Source organism: Gymnodraco acuticeps, unplaced genomic scaffold, assembly GCF_902827175.1.
Source record: "Gymnodraco acuticeps unplaced genomic scaffold, fGymAcu1.1, whole genome shotgun sequence".
NCBI classification, from domain to species: Eukaryota; Metazoa; Chordata; class Actinopteri; order Perciformes; family Bathydraconidae; genus Gymnodraco; species Gymnodraco acuticeps.
This window is the reverse complement of record NW_022991296.1, coordinates 279,451-298,462: the sequence shown is the minus strand read 5'-3', so window position 1 is coordinate 298,462 and position 19,012 is coordinate 279,451. Positions and strand designations below refer to the sequence as shown.

Sequence of the window (19,012 nt, the reverse complement as noted above, 5' to 3'; positions counted from 1 at the left end):
CAGTTACTTCACTCCCATTCACAGGAAAATCTCTTTCAGTTCTCTAGTTAATGTTTGATCAGAGTGGCCTGCACATACACAAAGAGGAGGTCCATCTAACTGAAACCTGCTTCAAGAGGAGAGAATTGAATATCCACTTACTCGGACAAACCCCAGTGATTAATGTCCAATTGAAAACCATTACAAAAAGCACGAGTGAATAATGACAACTGACGTCAGCTATGTGCCATGATGGAGGTTAACAATATTCTGCTTTGTAAGTTTGATTCGTTAGTAATCAGCAAATGGAATCTGCATTGCACACAAAGGCCATGCAACAGTGTACAAATATTTACAATAGCTGCTTTGAAGTAATGCACATACTGACTCTCTTCTCTGTGGGGATAATGTCAAATGTGTCTGGTATTTGCGGGGGTTATGAAAAGACCCTCAAAGTATTGACTGAACTTATTAATGCTCAGTGAAAATGACACAAAGAGGCTGTTGGACACAGGGTGAAGAGAGAGGAGTCACGCCAACAGAGACCTCCAGTGACATCTTTCATCTCCAGCCCATTGTGAGCGGGCGCTGGACAAATTCAATGACGCCCACTGGAAAAGGGATGTCTGAGCAGTGGCGGTGACTCGTCTGGTGATTCAGAGCTCCACTGATTCCTATGAGCAACTAACTGACAGGCTTAAATCCTGCAGAGCGGGCAAATCCAATCAGCGTTGGATGGAAAGAGCGTCAGCACAGTGGTGTCCAGGATACTGTAAGAACAGGGTAGTCTAGACGGCGGATTTTCAAGGAAGCCTTATTATTTTTCCTCCATGCGTCTGCTGCTTTCAAGCACAGTTAGCACAATCACAAACCAAGATCTGTGGCAGAGCTTCATTCACAAAAACTCCACATAAGAGTTTGTAATTATGAATAAAGTATGAATACATATATTAAGGATCTGTCAGCATGTGTTGCTTTAGAAACACTTTCATACATTACTTCATGGAGTTTTGAAAAAGAATGTTGGTAATGATCAATAAAGCCAAAGACCGGGGCGTGGAGGGGGGCAACGGGAATAAGATTATAAAGTGTAGGAGCCCACGTCATATTCTTTCAGATGTCTGTACTTTGTTATCCATGTATCATCTGTATACTGACCTGTGTTTATTTACATGCCTATTCATTTAATTGTACACTGTATCTGCCACCTAGACTGACCGTTTTATGTATGTGTAATGTTCGTTATAGTTGAAAACTTCAATACAAATATTGTAAAAAGAAAAAAGCTCTGTCCCAAAGTACCACAAGTGTGTACAATTTGAAAACTGAGTCCAAAAAGGGCAGCTTATACTAGCTTCAAGTCACGGCTTAAAAGCAGAGGAAGGAGGGGAAGCCCTGCATTTAGTTTACAAGGCCAAACAAAGGTCCCCTTTCAGCTGCAGAGCACCAACAGCCCCACGCGTCCATCATCTACACCCTAGGGGAGCCAGATTACCAAAAACGACCACGTAATTGCAGCAGAAGTGATCAGAAACTGCCCTAAGCGATATTTTCGAACTTGCCTTGTTTATAAAGGATGATATGATCTGGTAGCAGCGGCTCTGACACATATGGGATGCTTCTCTCAACATCACAGTCTATATACAGCCGTTACAGTTGGAGAACCTAGAATAACACACCCTAACCGTCAGAGTGGAACATGTGAATATGTGGAGCAGACGAGCCAGCAGAAACCACTGAGTGAGTGATATCTGATCGCAAAGTAAGTCCATCAACGGTAACTCACAATAAACTGAGGCCATTCAGAGCGGTAAAGAAAATATGACACATAGGCTAAAAATATAACGGGCAAGGACCAAGAGTTCCACAATGAGCAACTTGGTCAGAGGAAAGTACAGACGCTCATATTAACCGTGTAAACCCCTGCTCCACGAGACATAACAGTTACAACTTTTTAAGCTACGGGAGCAGTGGTTCCCAAAGCAAAGCTATACACATGTTCACACTCTTGGTGCCAGATAGAACACTGTGGTAGCCAAGAAAGAATAACAAGTAACACAAGCTTGATGGAAACACAACGGTTCTTAATTCTTTCATTGAGAAACACTTGTTTGGCAAAATAAGCTTATTCGCCAATAGTCAGACCTAAAGATTGATACCGGTCTATTTGGTACTGTATGTCGCTAACACCAGAAGCCGTTTAGCTGAGCTTAGCATTAAAGGCTAAACGACATCTAACTTGTCTCTGTAAATTCATAAGAAGAATCCACCTACAATAAGGTGACCAGATTTTCAAAATTAAAACCGGGGACATTTTGAGTTTTGCGGTCAATATATCATTAACATATCCAATTTTCTTCACTGTTAAAGAAAAAAGGGGGACAATTCTGGTTCAATGTAATTCGAACATTTGAACTACAAACAGAAGGACGATAGCTCATAATGAGACTTCAGGTCTTTTATTTTGAAACTGTACATCAGATTGTCCAGATTCTCTCAGTGATTAGATGGGGTGTCCTGCTATCACCCTGAAGTGAAATAAGTCTTTGATACTGGATTGTTTTTTTCTTATCTAAAAACAGAGGGATGATAGCCCATATATGAGATTTCAAAAGTATTTTATTTTGAAATTCTACATCAGATTGTCCTCTGATTGACTAGATGGGGTCTCCTGCTATCACACTGAAGTGAAATAAGTATTTGATTGACTTCGAGTGACTCTTTGATTATGGACGCTTTCCATTAAATAATAATACAAATATAGATGGACAATAGATCTAATTTGAGATTTTGAACAGCATACATTTTAAATTGTGCTTCAGAAAGTAATGTGATTTTAGGAGTGTTGTGAGATGGTGTCAACATCAATTGAAATTAGTCACCCAGTGGAAATGCCAGATATGTCTTCATAACTGTTATTACATTTTGCATTCACTCAGTTATAATGTGGTAGTTATACATAGTTTGTTTTACATTATTATTGATCACATTATATAGTACATATTTCTTAATTTAAGCTCCAGTAGCCTATATATGAATATGTTTGGTATGTTTTTTTAGGTATATTTGTTATTGACCGAGTAAACGCTTTTATTTTGAAGGCAGTTTTTACAGGCCTCTACCGTAATGCATAGGATATTCACGCACCGCAATACAACGTGTGGGCTGGCTTGACTGTGTTTTCCGAAGTGGGGTCTGGCTTGACCGCAGTCTGTTTACCCAGTGTTTCCTGACATGAAACGTTTTATTTCACCTTGCTATGTGTTTTTAACGTATATTAAAAAACGGGGACATTTCCGGGGACAGTTTCAACCGGGGACAGGCCAATACAAACGGGGACTGTCCCCGGAAAACGGGGACGTCTGGTCACCCTAACCTACAAGGACATTTAAAGCTCAATAATGACCGTGTTTATCTCTCGTTTCATTTGTGCAAAGATGATACTTTGTCCTGTAAGGAGGGATTATATGTAATGTGTCAAATAGTAAGCTTTAGAGCTCACCTTGCTGAAGCTAAGCTAACGGTCTCGTGGCAATAGCAACGTATTCATTTGTGAGTGGAATCAATCTTTATAATGCTAGAAAAACAAGATCACAGAATCCCATTCAAAAGATAATAGTGTATCATGTTAACCCTTTTGCCTTAAATATCAAGGTCCGACATTACATTGTAATATATATCCAAGATCTACAGCCCTGAGATCATCCATTAAGCAACTACAGAGGTAACGTTGAGCTCACAGCTCGAGCTGATACCATACATCAATTCCCAACTCAATGCACTGCTAAAGGCACTGTTCTGTAAATGAATCAATCAAGTCATTCCTCAAGAATGTCAAATATTCTCTAGATCCAGCTCGGCCTTCACATGTGATCCTAACTTGTAAACCATTCCTTCAGACTTCTCAATGGGGAGGTTAAGGAGCTTCTCCGGGTCACGTTAAAGAAATGAGGCGGTCAAAAAGTGTGAATAGGTTGCACTGCATTCTTCAGTGAAGACCATTCAATATTTAACCCTCTGCATAGTTTGCATGGCTTTGCGTGCCTCTTGCAATGAGTCACCATGGGGACTCGTCTGAAATGGCCTGAGAGTAATATAACCATTAACGACGGCTGTTATTGAGAGGGAACAAGCTCATTGTGTCCTTCATTTAGGTCTTAGGAAGTGACATATCGTGTAGGTGTACTTCCGCAGGAGAATGAGAGCTCAAGGACTCGTAAGCACTTTTGGATTTGTGAATCAGGTCTCCAGGGCGTTCCAGACATGATTGAGTTATAAATGATTTAAAAAAAGAACAGATACTAACAATAGGGAATGGACGTGAAAAAGGAAACACCCATCCATGTTGATCATGACCGCGCCTTGTATGTTTGTGTGACTGGGCTGTGACCGTGAGGAAACAGGATTCTGGGAGAGCCAAGGAGCGCGATCCTTTACTTCTGACAATGTGTCATTCAGATAACTGAAACATGAGTCACGCAGGTAGAAATAGAGGAGCCTCAACTGCTCCTCAACACTGGTCAAACGTCTTGCCGCTGGCCCGCTCTCGGTCATAAATGTCTCCCTTATTCAAAAAATGTTGGAATGTTTGATTTCATGCCAGGTATCTGAGCTGTAATAATCAGACTGCCGGGAGGTTTCTGTGCCAGTCTGCTTCAAACGTAAGGCACTTTGATTCTGTTTGATATTTGCTTTTCATGGCCTACAGCTTCTTGACAAACTAATACAAATACCTTCCTTTGGTAATAACCTTTTACTGGTTTTCAAGACGTCATTTGATGTACGGCAAACATTATGACCATGAAATGAATACAGATAGTCTTGGAAGCTAAAAAGTACATTTATGTATTTAACATCTCCATTTCACAAATGTATATTTAATGTTTGAAATGATACTATAGATATGGGTAGGGAATTAAAATAAGGGTTCAATTTGAATAGTTGTTCAACTTATTGGATAATCAATTTATCTCTTTTGGGTTTTTTTAAACCAAAATGCCGAACAAATTAAGAATGTGCTTATTTGTATTGTAATAAAAGACAGTCAATTTAATATCTTTGAACAAATTAAGTACATTTAAGGCATTGCTGTGCGCTTGGAGAAATTGCAAATGCAAAATATATTCAAACAAAGTAAAGATTAAACGATTAATGGAGTCATCGAGGAAATGATCAGCAGATTAAATCAATCTTAAAGTACTCCCAAAACGCGGCTCCAAAGTACCACAAGGTGTATCTGACTGTAGTTTGGGGTTTCTTTTCACCATCATGGCACCATCCCCTGCCTCCCACACTAACATGTTTCAGCTACAGCCTGGAGCCACTGAAGCTGGTTAGACTAGTAATCCAATTTAACACTTCTCACAGAACTCAAAATATGAACCCGTATGTACAACCAGGCTCAAAGTGAAACTCAGCATTTGCTGAATTACTTTGAGAGGAAGCTTTCGGGTGGAAACCAGATCAAAGGAGCAACTTTCATTAAAACAGACTTAGTGTCCTATTGATATTACGTTGCAAAAGCTGCTTCAGTCATGAGGTCACATATTGAACACTCAGTAAACCAGAGGGTAAGATTTAAAAAGCATGGCCTGTAGTCTTCTCTGGATATCATGGACAGGGAAACGGTGTTGAAAAAGACGGCTATTTTGTGGTAGCTGGACCCGGCCGCTATCAGACAGTAATGATGTAATTTCCACGGCAACGCTCATGACAACCATGAGGCCTTTTCTAAACAAACCGACAACACACTTTATGACACTGACCAACCGGTGCTTGAGTTTATGTCACCACAAAGATGCTGCTTCTTTCTGTGATGGTCTGAGCCGTGTTCAAGCAGCTATTTATGCTTCTGGTTTTAGTGTTTTCACTCAAATGTCTCCCATTGTAATTCTCTCTGACATGTTTTACTGAGCAACTGTCTGTTTAAGCATCTTAAGACTTAAAGGGGCCCCATAATGATCATTTTCAGGTTTCATTATAAGATGTTGTGCCTCTACTGTGACATGTTTACATGCTGTAATGTTCAAAGAGTCCATTTTTGTCTCATGCTGCAGCACCTCTTTTCACCCTGTCTGAAACCAGAGCCCAGTCTGCTCTGATTGGTTAGCTGGCCGGCTCTGTTGCGATTGGCCAACCGCTTAGAGATATCCCGCCCCTTAGCCCATCACGTACAATGTGTTGGTGCGCTAGCCAATAGAAGCCTGAGTGTGACATAGTGATGTCACTTTGTTATGGAGGTAAACAAAGGAGTACAATGGAGGCGTTTCAGGTGGGGGGGGGGGGGGGGGGGGGGGGGGGGGGGGGGGGGGGAGTGTGTGGGAGAGAAACCCCAAAAAGCATAATCTCTGTATTCTAGTTTTTAAATAAAGAAGGATAGAGATTTTTACTTTTAAGGCAGTAAGTTTTATTCATATCCAACTATAACACATTTGTCTCATATTTTCCTCAATACTGTGGAACACATCGGCTGTTATTCTAGAAATGTCCACACAGCGAGCTGACTGAGTGACATGCTGCACGTGTGACAGAAAGTCATACTCAGGGGTGGGGCAAAACGAGTCCGGAATAATTGAGGGCCAAAAACCTGTTCAAATAAAACAGTTTCTTCAAATATCTCCTTTTGTTTTGCTTTTGTACAAAGATGAAACTCATTGATACCGTGAACTGTAAGTCAATGTTTTTCCAAGTTTCCAAGATTTCAAGTTGACTATGTGAACCCAATATTTAAGTGAGGAGTAACCTCAAATTTCAGCCTAGAAAATAACTTCAAGAGACGAAGGGAGAACCCGGTATTCATCACGAAATCCTGAGGATATAAACATGACATTTTCCACCCCCGCTGTTTATCATGTTGTACATCATTACAGAGAATGAGGTCAAAGATACAGATCCTGTGATTATGATCGCCTACAGTGTTTAACATTGAAACAGTGCTTAACTGTCCATGTCTAGATTATAAGTTTCACAATCACTGTTCCTAGCACAAGTGGATGATGTGCACTGAAACATATGGGACACCCCCAGGATATAACAAGCATGTGATTTGAGTTTCCCCCTCAGACCCTACTTATATACGTTTCTAAGAAAAAGAATGCACATGAAGACCAGGAAAAATGACATGTTTCTGGTTTTCATATAGCCCCAATAAATATTCATGTTAAATGTAAAGCCTGTACTTTGTTTCTGGCTTTAGACTTTAAAAGCAGTGACAAGTTAAATACATGACAAATGCTTCACAGTGATTATTACTCAGCGTGAAAGTACTCTGACAGCATCACTTTTACATCTGTCACTCCCAGGAAGTGATTTATGATATATTTTTTCCCAAATAAGACAAAAGGTTTATAACCAAACATAGGCTTTGACCTTTCAGACCTGAACAAATGAATCCTGATTCAATGACTCACTCATTTCATACTAAATAGAATATTCTTCATCAGTATCAATATGCTGCCATTGACTGTTTCACATTACCAAAACCTAAGTTGTCTTACAATAAGTTAAATTAGTCAGAGGGAGAAATACTCAGAAGTACTAGAGTAGAGGAATATTCTGTTACAAGAAAAGTACAGAAGTATTAGCATTAAAATATATACTTAAAGTACCAAAAGTAGCCTAAAAGTACTCATACAAATTGGCCAATTTCTAAATATATTCCATGTTACAAATCCTACCGCAAACAGAATATTTTAGGAAAGTTTCATCACCTGTCAAGTTTCAGTTAAGCATAAAAGGCAGCGATGCGAAGAGCATTGAGTGAAACATCAATAATGAAAAGTGTAACTCACCGCTTTAGGCATTTTTCTGTCTTTTTCCTCGCTCTGTTAAATAAAAAAGTGTTTCCAAAGGAGAGACCAGAGCTCCGTGTGCCTTCCTGAAAAGAGAGAAAGAAGAGAAACGAGTTTGAGTCTCTTCGGCGATACTTAAACCCGGCTGAGAGCGGCACTCCTGCGGCGACAGTCATCAGATGAATCACCGATAGCCACCAGCACAACACCGGAAGCGCACCCGACTGAACTTCAAAATAAGAGCTGATAACTTCTGATAAATCTCTAATTCTTTCACTTTACAAATTCTGAGATTATTTGTCCAATTTTGACTACATCAAACTTGATCTAATCCTATTCTTGTATTCCAACCATAAACATTGTTTTACTTGATCAGGACTTTGAAATCACTTTTTTTTAAATCCACTTTTTTTAGAATAGTTTATGTGATTTTATGTTTTATTACTTGTAGTTTGCTTTACTCTGTGATTTATAATGTGTTGTGTTTTTTTTAAATAATTTCATTCATTATTCTTTGTGTTTATGTATCTGTTCTAGTGTTCTTATGTGAAAACCCTTTGTAACTCTGTTTGATAGGTATTATATGAATACTTTTTAGTGAATGCAATTTAGTATAAGCCTAATATTGATGTTAACTGTTGTTGATTGAGCCCCATTTGTTATAATGACAAAGAAAAATGTGTTTACAGCTGCAACATCAGTTGTACCTGCATCAAGAAGCACCATTTGAAGAGACAACAAAATATACTAGGAAGAACTTTAGGCTATGTCAGTTTGTTTTTCTATTCTCTGCCTCTGGGTAACCATGATCTATAACACATCTTCCTTGTTCTCCTCACATGCATTGAAAACTAGCTCAGTTTCCAGTAAAATGGCGTACCAAAATAGACATTTTTCAAACCAGAGTATACGACCAAAGAAAACCAGCAGAGGAAGGCAGAGGAATCAATAGCTGTACAAGAGGATATGTTCGGCAGAGACCCTGGGCCTCAGCAGCTTGCACGCAATGCATGCTGGTACATGTAGGGAACTGCTTGTCGATCAATAGAAAATGCATTAGGGAATTAACAACTTGAAGTGACTTAATTTAACATGAACACTGATCCACACAAAAATTTGAAATGTTACCTTTAACAACTTCAATGCTATAAAAGAAATCCTTTGATCATGAACTGTGCCACATTGTAAAACGTTTTCAAAGTCCTTGTCCAAAACTAAGATTGATTTAATATCACATTTAATGTATACTATTTAATGTGCATTGACATACACATTAAACAATATTTTTGTAATTGTTTGCAGTCATTTAAGACTTATTCTATATATCAAACATCATCTAATTCATAGTGTTAATTCCAGCCCAACACTTTATTCTGAAATATAACACCGGAAGTGCTGATGTTGTGTTCTACCTTGACACTGTTGAATCATCTACGGCAGGTTAAATGTGGTACTCAAAGTGCCTCACCCACAAGCTATGATAAAGTTATTTCCCCACCCTGCCCGCTTTTAATCCTTTAATTTGACGCTTTGGGTTGTTAACAAACCCACAACCCAATTATCCGAGTTACACCTCTGTTTCGAGTACAACAATCGCTTTAAGAGTAAAAAATAAACAATGTTCCTACACGAAAGATAACATTAACGGTAGGGGCTTCTGTCCTAGTCACAAATAACCTTTTGAGGTGATAATAATGCCCATAAATATAATAATGTGATGATTTTCAGGGCATTTTTCCACGGTAAAGTGACGTCTATGTTGTGGGTACACACCCACAGCGACAGGGAAACGAGTAATTCCAGCTCTTTGCATAGACGACATATGTTTGACAATAAAAAAACTCATCGTAAAACTGTTCACAGATTCATTGTGTTTAATGTCAGACTGTAATCGTTATATTGCTCTTTGTGTGGGAGTTTCCTCAACGATGCAGTCATCCTTACTGACTGTAATCCCACAGACACCTGTTGTGAGATTTAGGCTACAGTATGTCTTTGTGCAGAGCCAGCAGAAAGTGCGCCGGGAAAATAGTGTGTTGAGTGTATTTGTGCACAGCTTTTGCCTCGCTTTTCTGCATGCTGCAGTCGGGAACAGAGATGGGATACCCAAAGTCTTACCGGAGCTGGTGAGGTGTGGAGAGGAGATGATTGTCCGAAGCTCACAGGCAGATTTCCCCTTCCTCAGTGCAACCCGGCGCAATATGGCGCTCATCATCGCGCTGCGGTTCCTGCTGCCACCGGCAGGCTGAGGAGCTCCGGTACCTGAGGGGGACCTGCAGGGGGCTATTTTAGAAAAAATACATATTATATTGCTCCAGTCTAATTTGTGACAGTCTTAATTTTGCAGCTGGTAAAGGTGGATTTTATCTTTAATTGTTGTACTCCTAGGTCTACTCAATTAAAGTATGAATACCTCCAAAATCTACTCAAGTATACAGTACTTGACTAAATGTAGGCTACTTCATTAATTTCCACCCTTGCTTTTTAACAGGGATTTTCCCCGTATAGTGCAGGGGATTTTGTAGACTTAAATATAGATCATAAATCAGTCAGTTATTTTTGGGGTCCTGCTGTCATGGAAACTGAAAAGATTTCATCATTAAAATTCCAAAGATTGCAACCTAAATTGTGAACCCTGGTACTGTAACATAAGAAACAACGGTAATAAAGTGTTTGGCTCTCTGAGGCCGTAAATGTGCACTCTTAATTGTGAAATTGTTTTTTTTTTACATCAATAATAATTACAAGATCCATTCATTCCCTCATTGTAACGTTAATGACCAACATATGTGCCAATCATATCAATCATGTAGCCTACTTTTACTGTGTATAAATCCCATACTAACTGCTACACTGCTATATTACAATTTATGTTTCCTTTATTTGTTTTTTAAGCCTTTCTAGATATCATTGTTTGAACCAAGTTTATTTTCTTTAAACATATTTTCAAACTCTTCAGAGACATATTGTAGATTAGTATGTCCTTTTCCTCCAAGTCATATCATATACAGTAGGCTATTATATGTGTGTATGAATCACTGAGTTAAACTTGAATTGTTGACAGGATCAGGGAGTCTATTGCTCAGTAAGAAACATGGCTCGTATCTGTGTAAGTCAAGATAGCTGAGATAACTACATTAATAAGAAAACAATTATGTGAGTAATAACTATAAATACCATCTATGACTCTGGATAAATAAATGAAAACCTCGTGTGTCTGCTATGTATAGATAGGTGTGTCACCTCCTGTCCTGCACGCTGATGCATTACGGCTCAAACTTTTTTTAGTTGAGCACATGAGGGAAGCGCGCGTCTGAGAGAGTGACGTCATTGGTGTGCCGCCCAATCAGGTGACGGGATTAAAATAGAGCCGTATATATCAGAGGTTGAACCTACTTCTCACCATAATACGAAACCAGAGAGATGTGAAAGTCCTGCCTACCACTTTGTACTACTTAACCGGCCATTGTCAACATAACCCCTCCTTAGTTACTTTTGGAGCTTATTGAATAAGAAGTACAAAAGTACCTAATGTCACTATATGAATTTAAAAGAGAGGAAGGGAGAAGAGAAAAACAAGGAAGTAGAAGGAAGGGAAACCAAACTGAAGTGTGTTTTCTGTTCTTACATTGCATGTTACCTGTGCTTTAAAATGATTAGTTTTAAAACATTTAAGGGATGTTATAGTGTTTAGTCGAAGTTAACTTTATTGTCTTTTTAATTTAGGACTGGTATGGTTATTTTATGTTGTGTTAATTGTGTTTGTTGTTTTTTCACACAATATTCCAGCACTGATCAGTAGCACATTTTGATGACAACTTACTTGTTTATCAAAATGTAGTTGACAAGAAGTTGTGATGGGTTCCTCCAATATTTACTTCTTTTTTCCCCCTTTTCCTGTTCTACATTTTTTACACGGTATGTTCGCTATGCTGTAAGGAATGTTGCACTGCTTTGGACTGGTGACACGTGTTTAGATACAAATAAAAATGGTATTGTTCTGTGTGTAGTTCTTTCACATAACTAAGACAGAAGTGTAGAAACTAGGTTTAGTTTGTTTTTGCTGGTGAGCTAAATATAGCTGAATAAGCAGTCTTTCTGAGCAATGCAAAACAGCGCTGATTTGCCTGTTACGGCACCAGAATGAGCCGCTGTTTGCAGAGTGATGCCAGATGCAAAATAGATACAATTCACAGGAAGGCACTTTGAATGGTTTACTAAAAATGTGGAGTTCCTTTTTTTAACCCGTCCCTCCTCTGGGACCTTGTTCTTCTTCTTGTATTAATAGTAATACTAACATTATTTGTCTGATCTGCTGTGTTTGGTGTTTGCAGAACATTTCTTCTGATAAGTGAAATGGAAAAATACACAGCCTGGTTGTTATGACTGAAAGAAAAATGACGTCAGTGATAAAAGACTAAGATAAAAAAAAGCTGAAGCAGAAAACAACAGGAACATTGTTGTGTTTAGGGACTTCAGATCTTCCATTTGCTGTAACATGTAAATATACAGGAAATCCCTGCAAGCAATGCTAACTACATCTTTTCATACCACTTTGTTGAAGCTCTACACTGCTGTAACATGTCATGTTTAGTATAAAATAAATGAGTGTGTTCATTTCCAAACATTTGGTCTACCTACGCTGTAAAATGTATTATCTCTTCAATTTACACACGGCATCTATTGCACGTCTGTCCGTCCTGGGAGAGGGATCCCTCCTCTGTTGCTCTCCCTGAGGTTTCTCCCATGTTCCCCTTTAAACTGTGGGTTTTCTCTGGAAGTGTGTCCTTGTACGATGTGAGGGTCTAAGGACAGAGGGTGTCGTATTGATACTGATATTCTGTACAAACTGTGAAGACCACTGAGACAAATGTAACATTTGTGATATTGGGCTATATAAATAAACATTGATTGATGATTGATTGATTCTCTGTAAGACAATATGTTTCCACCTGCCTGGCCACAGTATTAACACACAGACAACACAGATAACATTGTCAAGAAAAACTATTGTGCACCTGACATTAGTGTTACTGATGATTTAGAACAACCTTTTGGATTACAAAATATTTTAATCCTTAAACAGGTTACCCGCTAAAAACCAACTAAATTTTTTTTTGTATAATTATTTTTCAAAAATAACCCAACTTCAAACACTGATGGTCAAGGTTTTAAAAATATCTTCTTGCCGTACAGAAATCCTTTGATTTATACTGTAATATGCAGCAATAAGTCCAAAGATTTTTTTAAATAATAATAAAATACAGCATTAGGATTTTTCACCACCCTACTACAACTACAATTATAATTGTAATTTTGTTAACAAATGCCTCGTGGAAGTTTAGTCAAAGAAAAAACATTTTATTTTTGAGAATGCACTCATGCCCTTGACCTTTCTCAGTTAGATATCACTGTGTGTCCTTGAACGCCTCCTGTCTCTTCTGAGCGACATCATCGATGATTGCTGAAAGAGAGAGAGGAGAGAGAGAGAGAGAGAGAGAGGAGAGAGAGAGAGAGAGAGAGAGAGAGAGAGAGAGAGAGAGAGAGAGAGAGAGAGAGAGAGAGACAGGATGAAGTCATTTCTGTGGAAATATGTTTGACACGAATTACCTGTAATGTTTAATAACAGCCACTAGATGGCGCTGCAACCGTGAATATGCACAAGTGACCCCTGGAGGAGAACCTGTGAACATTAATACATCATCTGTTAAATTCGTAAAGAAATGTGAAATAGTGAGAAATACCATAACAGTTCATCAGTGTCCAAAGTGACACCTTTATAATGTTCATGTATCCAACCAGTAGTTCAAACATCAACATTATTGCAAATAAATGAAAAAAAGTCAAAAGAAATCATGGAAGGTTTTACATGAAGAATGTATTAAATATTCATTAAAAAAAATTACGAAATAATTTAGCCAAAAGATGAAACCTGGAAAATTCAAACATCCTAAAATAGGCATGAAACATTGAGACAGCAGGTTTGAAAACTAGAGCAGAGGGAAGTCTTCTGCACAACAGGAAAAATAGATAGTGTATTGTTATTTTTGTCTTTGCTTTTGCTTTGTACAGCCTTTGAGGCATCTTTGGGGCTATAATACATTTGGATTATATTTGTTAATATTTCCTTACTGTCCAGCAGCGCCCTTGCCGTGTATCTCTTCTCCAAACTGTTGTTCACCTCAGCCATCAGCCAGGGGAAGAAATTAGTTTCAATATCTAGAAAATCAAGCACAAATATGGTAAAAGATGAAATCATCACAGTGATCTCATCTGCTGCTGGTCACAGATCAGCCTGCAGGTTTTAACAGATGCTGCTGTGTGCAGGGCGGTGCGCTGGCGCCCTCATGTGTCAAAAGGGTAGAATGGTTGGTTTTAATGGAAGCAGGTGATGGAGAAGAAAGACGGACCTTTCTCCACGGGGTCATAAAAGTAGCCGTGGCTTCTCAGCGAGGTGAAGACAGCGGGGAGGAGGTCAGCCAGGTACTGCTGGGTGAACGCCCGCGCAGCAATCTTCTCTGCAACCTCTCTCTCTTTCCTCAGCACCTCCTTCTGCTGGGCAACTCTCCGCTCCTGAGGCCAGACGGAAAAACAAGCACAAATAATATGTCAACGTTTATCCGAGCTCCCTCCTCTGCTGTCCCAATCCTTTGATGTATTTTCCTTCGGGTGGAAAAAGCACACAGCCTCAGATGTTTTCTGGAACTATGGAAACATGATCTTTGCTTGAAATAATTAAAATAACTGGAGGTGTATTTTCTCACAGACAAAGAAGACACCAAAACATACAGAAACTCAAATTAGAAAAACACACTCAGTTATAGTATGGTCACACTAATTGATTGACAAGTGGAAACGTTCTGCTTCATAGAGAGTGTGCTGGCATATTGCCTAACCACGTGGTGTGTCAGCTGCTCAGAAAAGCCCTTCGGAGGGTCATCAACACAGCCCAGAAGGCCATCGGCTGCTCACTGCCTTCTCTGGAGGAACTCTTCAGCCAACGTTGCCTCAACAGAGCAGGCAAAAATAATTGTAGACTCTTCACACCCTGGACCCTGGACCCTGGACCCTGGACCCTGGACCCTGGACCCTGGACCCTGGACCCTGGACCCTGGACCCTGGACCCTGGACCCTGGACCCTGGACCCTGGACCCTGGACCCTGGACCCTGGACCCTGGACCCTGGACCCTGGACCCTGGACCCTGGACCCTGGACCCTGGACCCTGGACCCTGGACACTTCCTGTTTGCTCTTCTGCCCTCCGGTAGAGGTCAATTCAATCAAGGACAAACCGACTGAAAAACTGTTTCTACCCCAGAGCCATGCGAGAACTGAACACCGTCAAATGCTGAACTACAGTAGCACACACACAGTAACAATTTGCAACTGCACTACTTTTTAATAGTTTTATTAATTTATTAACTGATCGACATCAGAGATGCCAAATATCATCCCTGTGTTTTTTATATTGTAAACTGTATTTAAATTATGTGCGGGCATGTATGCATGTTGGTATGGATGTGTGAGCATATGTTTATATGTGTATATGTTTATATAGATATTTATTTTTTCATATTATGTGGAAATGCACTGCGAGGATTGCTTTTTTAAATGTCGTTGTACCTGGTGCGATGACAATAAAGGAATTATATTCTATTCTCTAAGCAATGCACACACAAAAAACAGCAATGAGCGCTTAGCAAAACAGAGAGGGACAAGATTTCAAAAACCGATAACTTCATAGATTACAATTCTCCAAAATGTTCCGAATCAGTCCATAAAGGGCACTCTATATTATTATATATTATCACTCTAATATCATTTTACTGAGTAAAAGCACCCAAAAAATAGTTAAACTAAGTATATTATGAAACTAATTGCGTCTAATAATTACATTTGGAGTTAGGAAAGTTATAAACAATAACAGTTTAACAGAAAAAAAAGTAGTCATTTGCTTCATCTGGCTGTAAGGTTATGGTTTGATCAGATTTGACTGACAGCGTTCCCATGGCAACATTACCAAACAGGAAGTCTGATTCTCAAATAGTGATTGTTGCACCGGATATTACCTTTCTGGAACACCAACCCTCTTGTGAAAGCGGACTCTGCTGATGTACGGCCACATTGACTGTAGTTTAAATGAAAGGAAAAAGCCCGACTCCATCTGAATGTTCCGTAAATGAGTCCCTGGTTCCTCCTGATATTCAAGCTTTGGGATAGACTTCCTCCTATTTAATGATTTAAAAAGTGAATTTCCATTGCCATACCTTCTCTTTACTGCGGCGCCTCTCCTGCTCCTTGAGCCGCAGCACCTCCTCCAGCTCGTTGTTCCTCAGCTCTCTGAAGGCCCTCTGCTGTGCCCTCAGACCGGCCAGCTCCTCCTCCTCCATCACCTCCTCCAGGGACTGCTCCACCGTCTTCCCCACCAGCAGCTCCAGCAGCGCCTGCACCTCCCTGTCGAAGTCAAACAACTGCAGAGCATACTCAGAGTAAGTGATTAGACATTTTGAAACACAAGGGTTATTTGTTATCCTGCAAGCATTTCATTTGAAATATTGTCTGAAATGTGTTGTTCTAGAACTATGAAGTGTCTATGGAGTGACTGTGAAGATGAAACACCAGATTATGCTGACACGTTCATTTTTATTCAAGCAATTTCCAAACCGTGAACAACTTAGGGTAATGTTTTCCAAATTCAAGACTTTTCTGAATCCCGTTTTAAAGCTATTTCCTACCTCTCCCTCCTCTATCTGGGTTTCAACATCTTTTCCAGATGTGGCAGGTATGAACAGCGGGGTGGCTGGTTTGTCCAGGAAAGCATCAGTCTGGCACTCGATATCTGAAGCCACGATAACATCACTTAATTCTTCCAGATAAAGGTCTAAAGGGCAAGAGAATTACAAAACAACTTTCAAACAGCACGTTTGAGAAACTCATAATGAATAAATGATAGTCGGAATGTTTTGAAGCCTTGCCTGTTTGAACGTCGATGTGTTTTCTGCCCTGCAGCGCTTCAGGAGTCCTGGTTCTGCACTGCTCCCTGGCTCGCTTTGCGGCAACGGTTCTCCTCCGAATCTCCTGTTGTCTCTGAACTTCTACAGGGTCTGGCAGAGCTGTCTGTCAAAGGAGGAAGATAATGCACATGATTTAGATATAATGTCAGATAGAGAAGCAAACCTACAAGGGGTCATGCTCAATGATATGAGTGTTTCATACTTACAGTTGGTATGATTTGTTGGGCGTAAGTGTTTCCTCTGACAACTCGGCGGTCATACATAATGTTCCCATAATTACTCTGGGTCCTACATCATCAGGAAAAACACAGTGCAGTCATGTAGTCAGATTATTAGTGGCTGACCTTTACACGTGAAAAGGGTGATTTCCTGATCCATGTTAAGCTGGTATTTTCCAACCAGCATTAGATATAAATTATTTAAGGTTTTCTTTCTGTGGTAAAGGAAGTATTGGGAATAATACTTAAAGGATTATATCTCTTCGCTGGCCTGGGAGCGCCTTGGGATCCCCCAGTCAGAGCTGGTTGATGTGGCCAGGGAAAAGAAAGTTTGGGGCTCTCTGCTGGAACTGCTACCCCCGCGACCCGACCACGGATAAGCGGGAGAAGATGGATGGATGGATGGATTACTTCAATAAAATGACAACATTTTGTATACCAAATCTTCCTCCTGTGTTACCTTGATTTCTCGCCTGCCTCAAAGGGCGAACAAAGCACAATTCTGTGTATTGTAAAACACTGCAATAATTATTTGTTCACAATGGATGCATGCCGGAAAAACAACGTTTACCTCGAGAATACAAGGTAACTAGGGCTGGGTACTAGATAAGCAAAAGTTCATTTTGGGGACTGAGTATTCCTTTAAGTAAAAAAGTTGATACTACAGCATTAAATGCAAAAATATGAGTAAAAGTACTGTACATAAAAATCCTAAAACGTCTTCAGCAAAATGTATACAAAAGTAGAAGTAGTTATTCCGAAGAATTGACGTTTTCATGAAGTATTACATCATTATATGTTATATTCAGGAACTCCATGTATTTTTTAACAAATAAAACGCATTTATTGTAATGGCATAGTCATGTTAAAGTTAGATCTGTTTGACTTTTAGAGTACTTTTAAGGTTTAACATTACTATGACAAATAATGTACATGTTTTAATTACAGAGTTACTATGTGTTTTCTTGGTATTTTGGTCCATCCAAAGAGCAAACTCCATTTAAGTCGATGAAGCATTCCTACAGAAATATTACACTTTATCTAGTTCTTGTGAGTATGTCGTGTTGTTAAGGTCAAACCTAATTATTCTGAATTCGCAATGTAGGCCTACTGATTAGTAGTATCCACTCAATGCATCATATTTTACAAGCTGATTTGATATTTCTGTTTTTTTAAATCTTATTCAGTGGATTCACCTAGAAACTAACTAAAGCTGTCGATTGAGTGTAGTGTAAAAAAAATAGTACAATATTTGTCTCTGAACTGTAGTTTGTGAAAGTGAGTGAATATTATGATGTGTTAGCTACAGTATGCTAGCTAGTTCCACCTGCCTTAATTCAATGCTGGTAGCACTGAAGCAACGTTAGCACCTAGCTTAGCATAAATCAATCAACTAACTCACTGTTCGGACGGAGGCTCTCTGTACTTGGACCTGTCCTCCACAGGTCTGGGCCGGCTGGAGAAAGTGTAACTTCCGTTTTGATCCCTCTTGGTGGGTGAAACAAAAGCCATTATCTGTCAGAAACTAGTAGACAAAACATCAGGTAACGTTAAGTGGTAGAGTGACAGTTGGCAACGAACTGTTGTAGCAACCGTCTCCAGGAAGTCTAGTAGAACGGCCCTTACGTCACTTCCTTTATAATTAAGCGGTAAAAAAAGTTTGTCATGGTTTTAAACCCTTTTTATATTGATTTAATTCAATATTAAAATACAAAAACAATAAATAAATAAAACACAACGTTTTTTAGAATATTGCAGGAGTTTGCACTGTTATGGAAGTATAGATGTGTATTATATTGGTATTGAGCTCTGTTTACTTTGAAAAGCTTACTGACTTTGGAATAGTTAGGTACAATCAAAAGCAACATGGACCTTTTGCCTTTTGTTAGAATGAACTTCCAATGTAAAAGACTAAATCAATATCATACAAGCAACCTTTTTCCAACTAAAACCAAATTAGAGGGTCAACAGATGCACTATTTTTTGCGTTCATTTCATTTCATTTCAAACCT

General features: G+C 39.3%; 2 protein-coding genes across 4 annotated transcripts in view; both read right to left on the bottom strand.

Moving 5' to 3' along the window:
- Positions 1-9,941, bottom strand: part of ezrb (ezrin b) — a 39,528-nt gene extending 29,587 nt beyond the window's left edge. Inside the window, exons 1-2 of one of the 3 annotated variants that reach the window (XM_034240139.1) lie at positions 9,888-9,941; positions 7,770-7,855 (exon numbers count right to left, since the gene is read on the bottom strand). In XM_034240139.1, coding sequence (XP_034096030.1) covers positions 7,770-7,781 — 12 coding nt within the window. In that variant the 5' untranslated portion in view covers positions 7,782-7,855; positions 9,888-9,941. Of the gene's footprint in view, positions 1-7,769; positions 7,963-9,887 lie in introns of those variants that run through there. The other 2 variants (XM_034240140.1, XM_034240138.1) reach the window with 2 other exon arrangements.
- Positions 9,942-13,114: 3,173 nt separating this feature from the next.
- Positions 13,115-18,592, bottom strand: rsph3 (radial spoke head 3). Its single transcript, XM_034240158.1, has 8 exons — positions 18,403-18,592; positions 16,989-17,070; positions 16,744-16,885; positions 16,504-16,649; positions 16,036-16,239; positions 14,180-14,342; positions 13,902-13,988; positions 13,115-13,233 (listed from the first exon to the last, which is right to left on the bottom strand). Exons 1-8 carry the CDS (start codon positions 18,510-18,512, stop codon positions 13,178-13,180), a joined length of 990 nt encoding a protein of 329 aa, XP_034096049.1. The 5' UTR covers positions 18,513-18,592; the 3' UTR covers positions 13,115-13,177.
- Between the last annotated feature and the right edge of the window lie 420 nt (positions 18,593-19,012).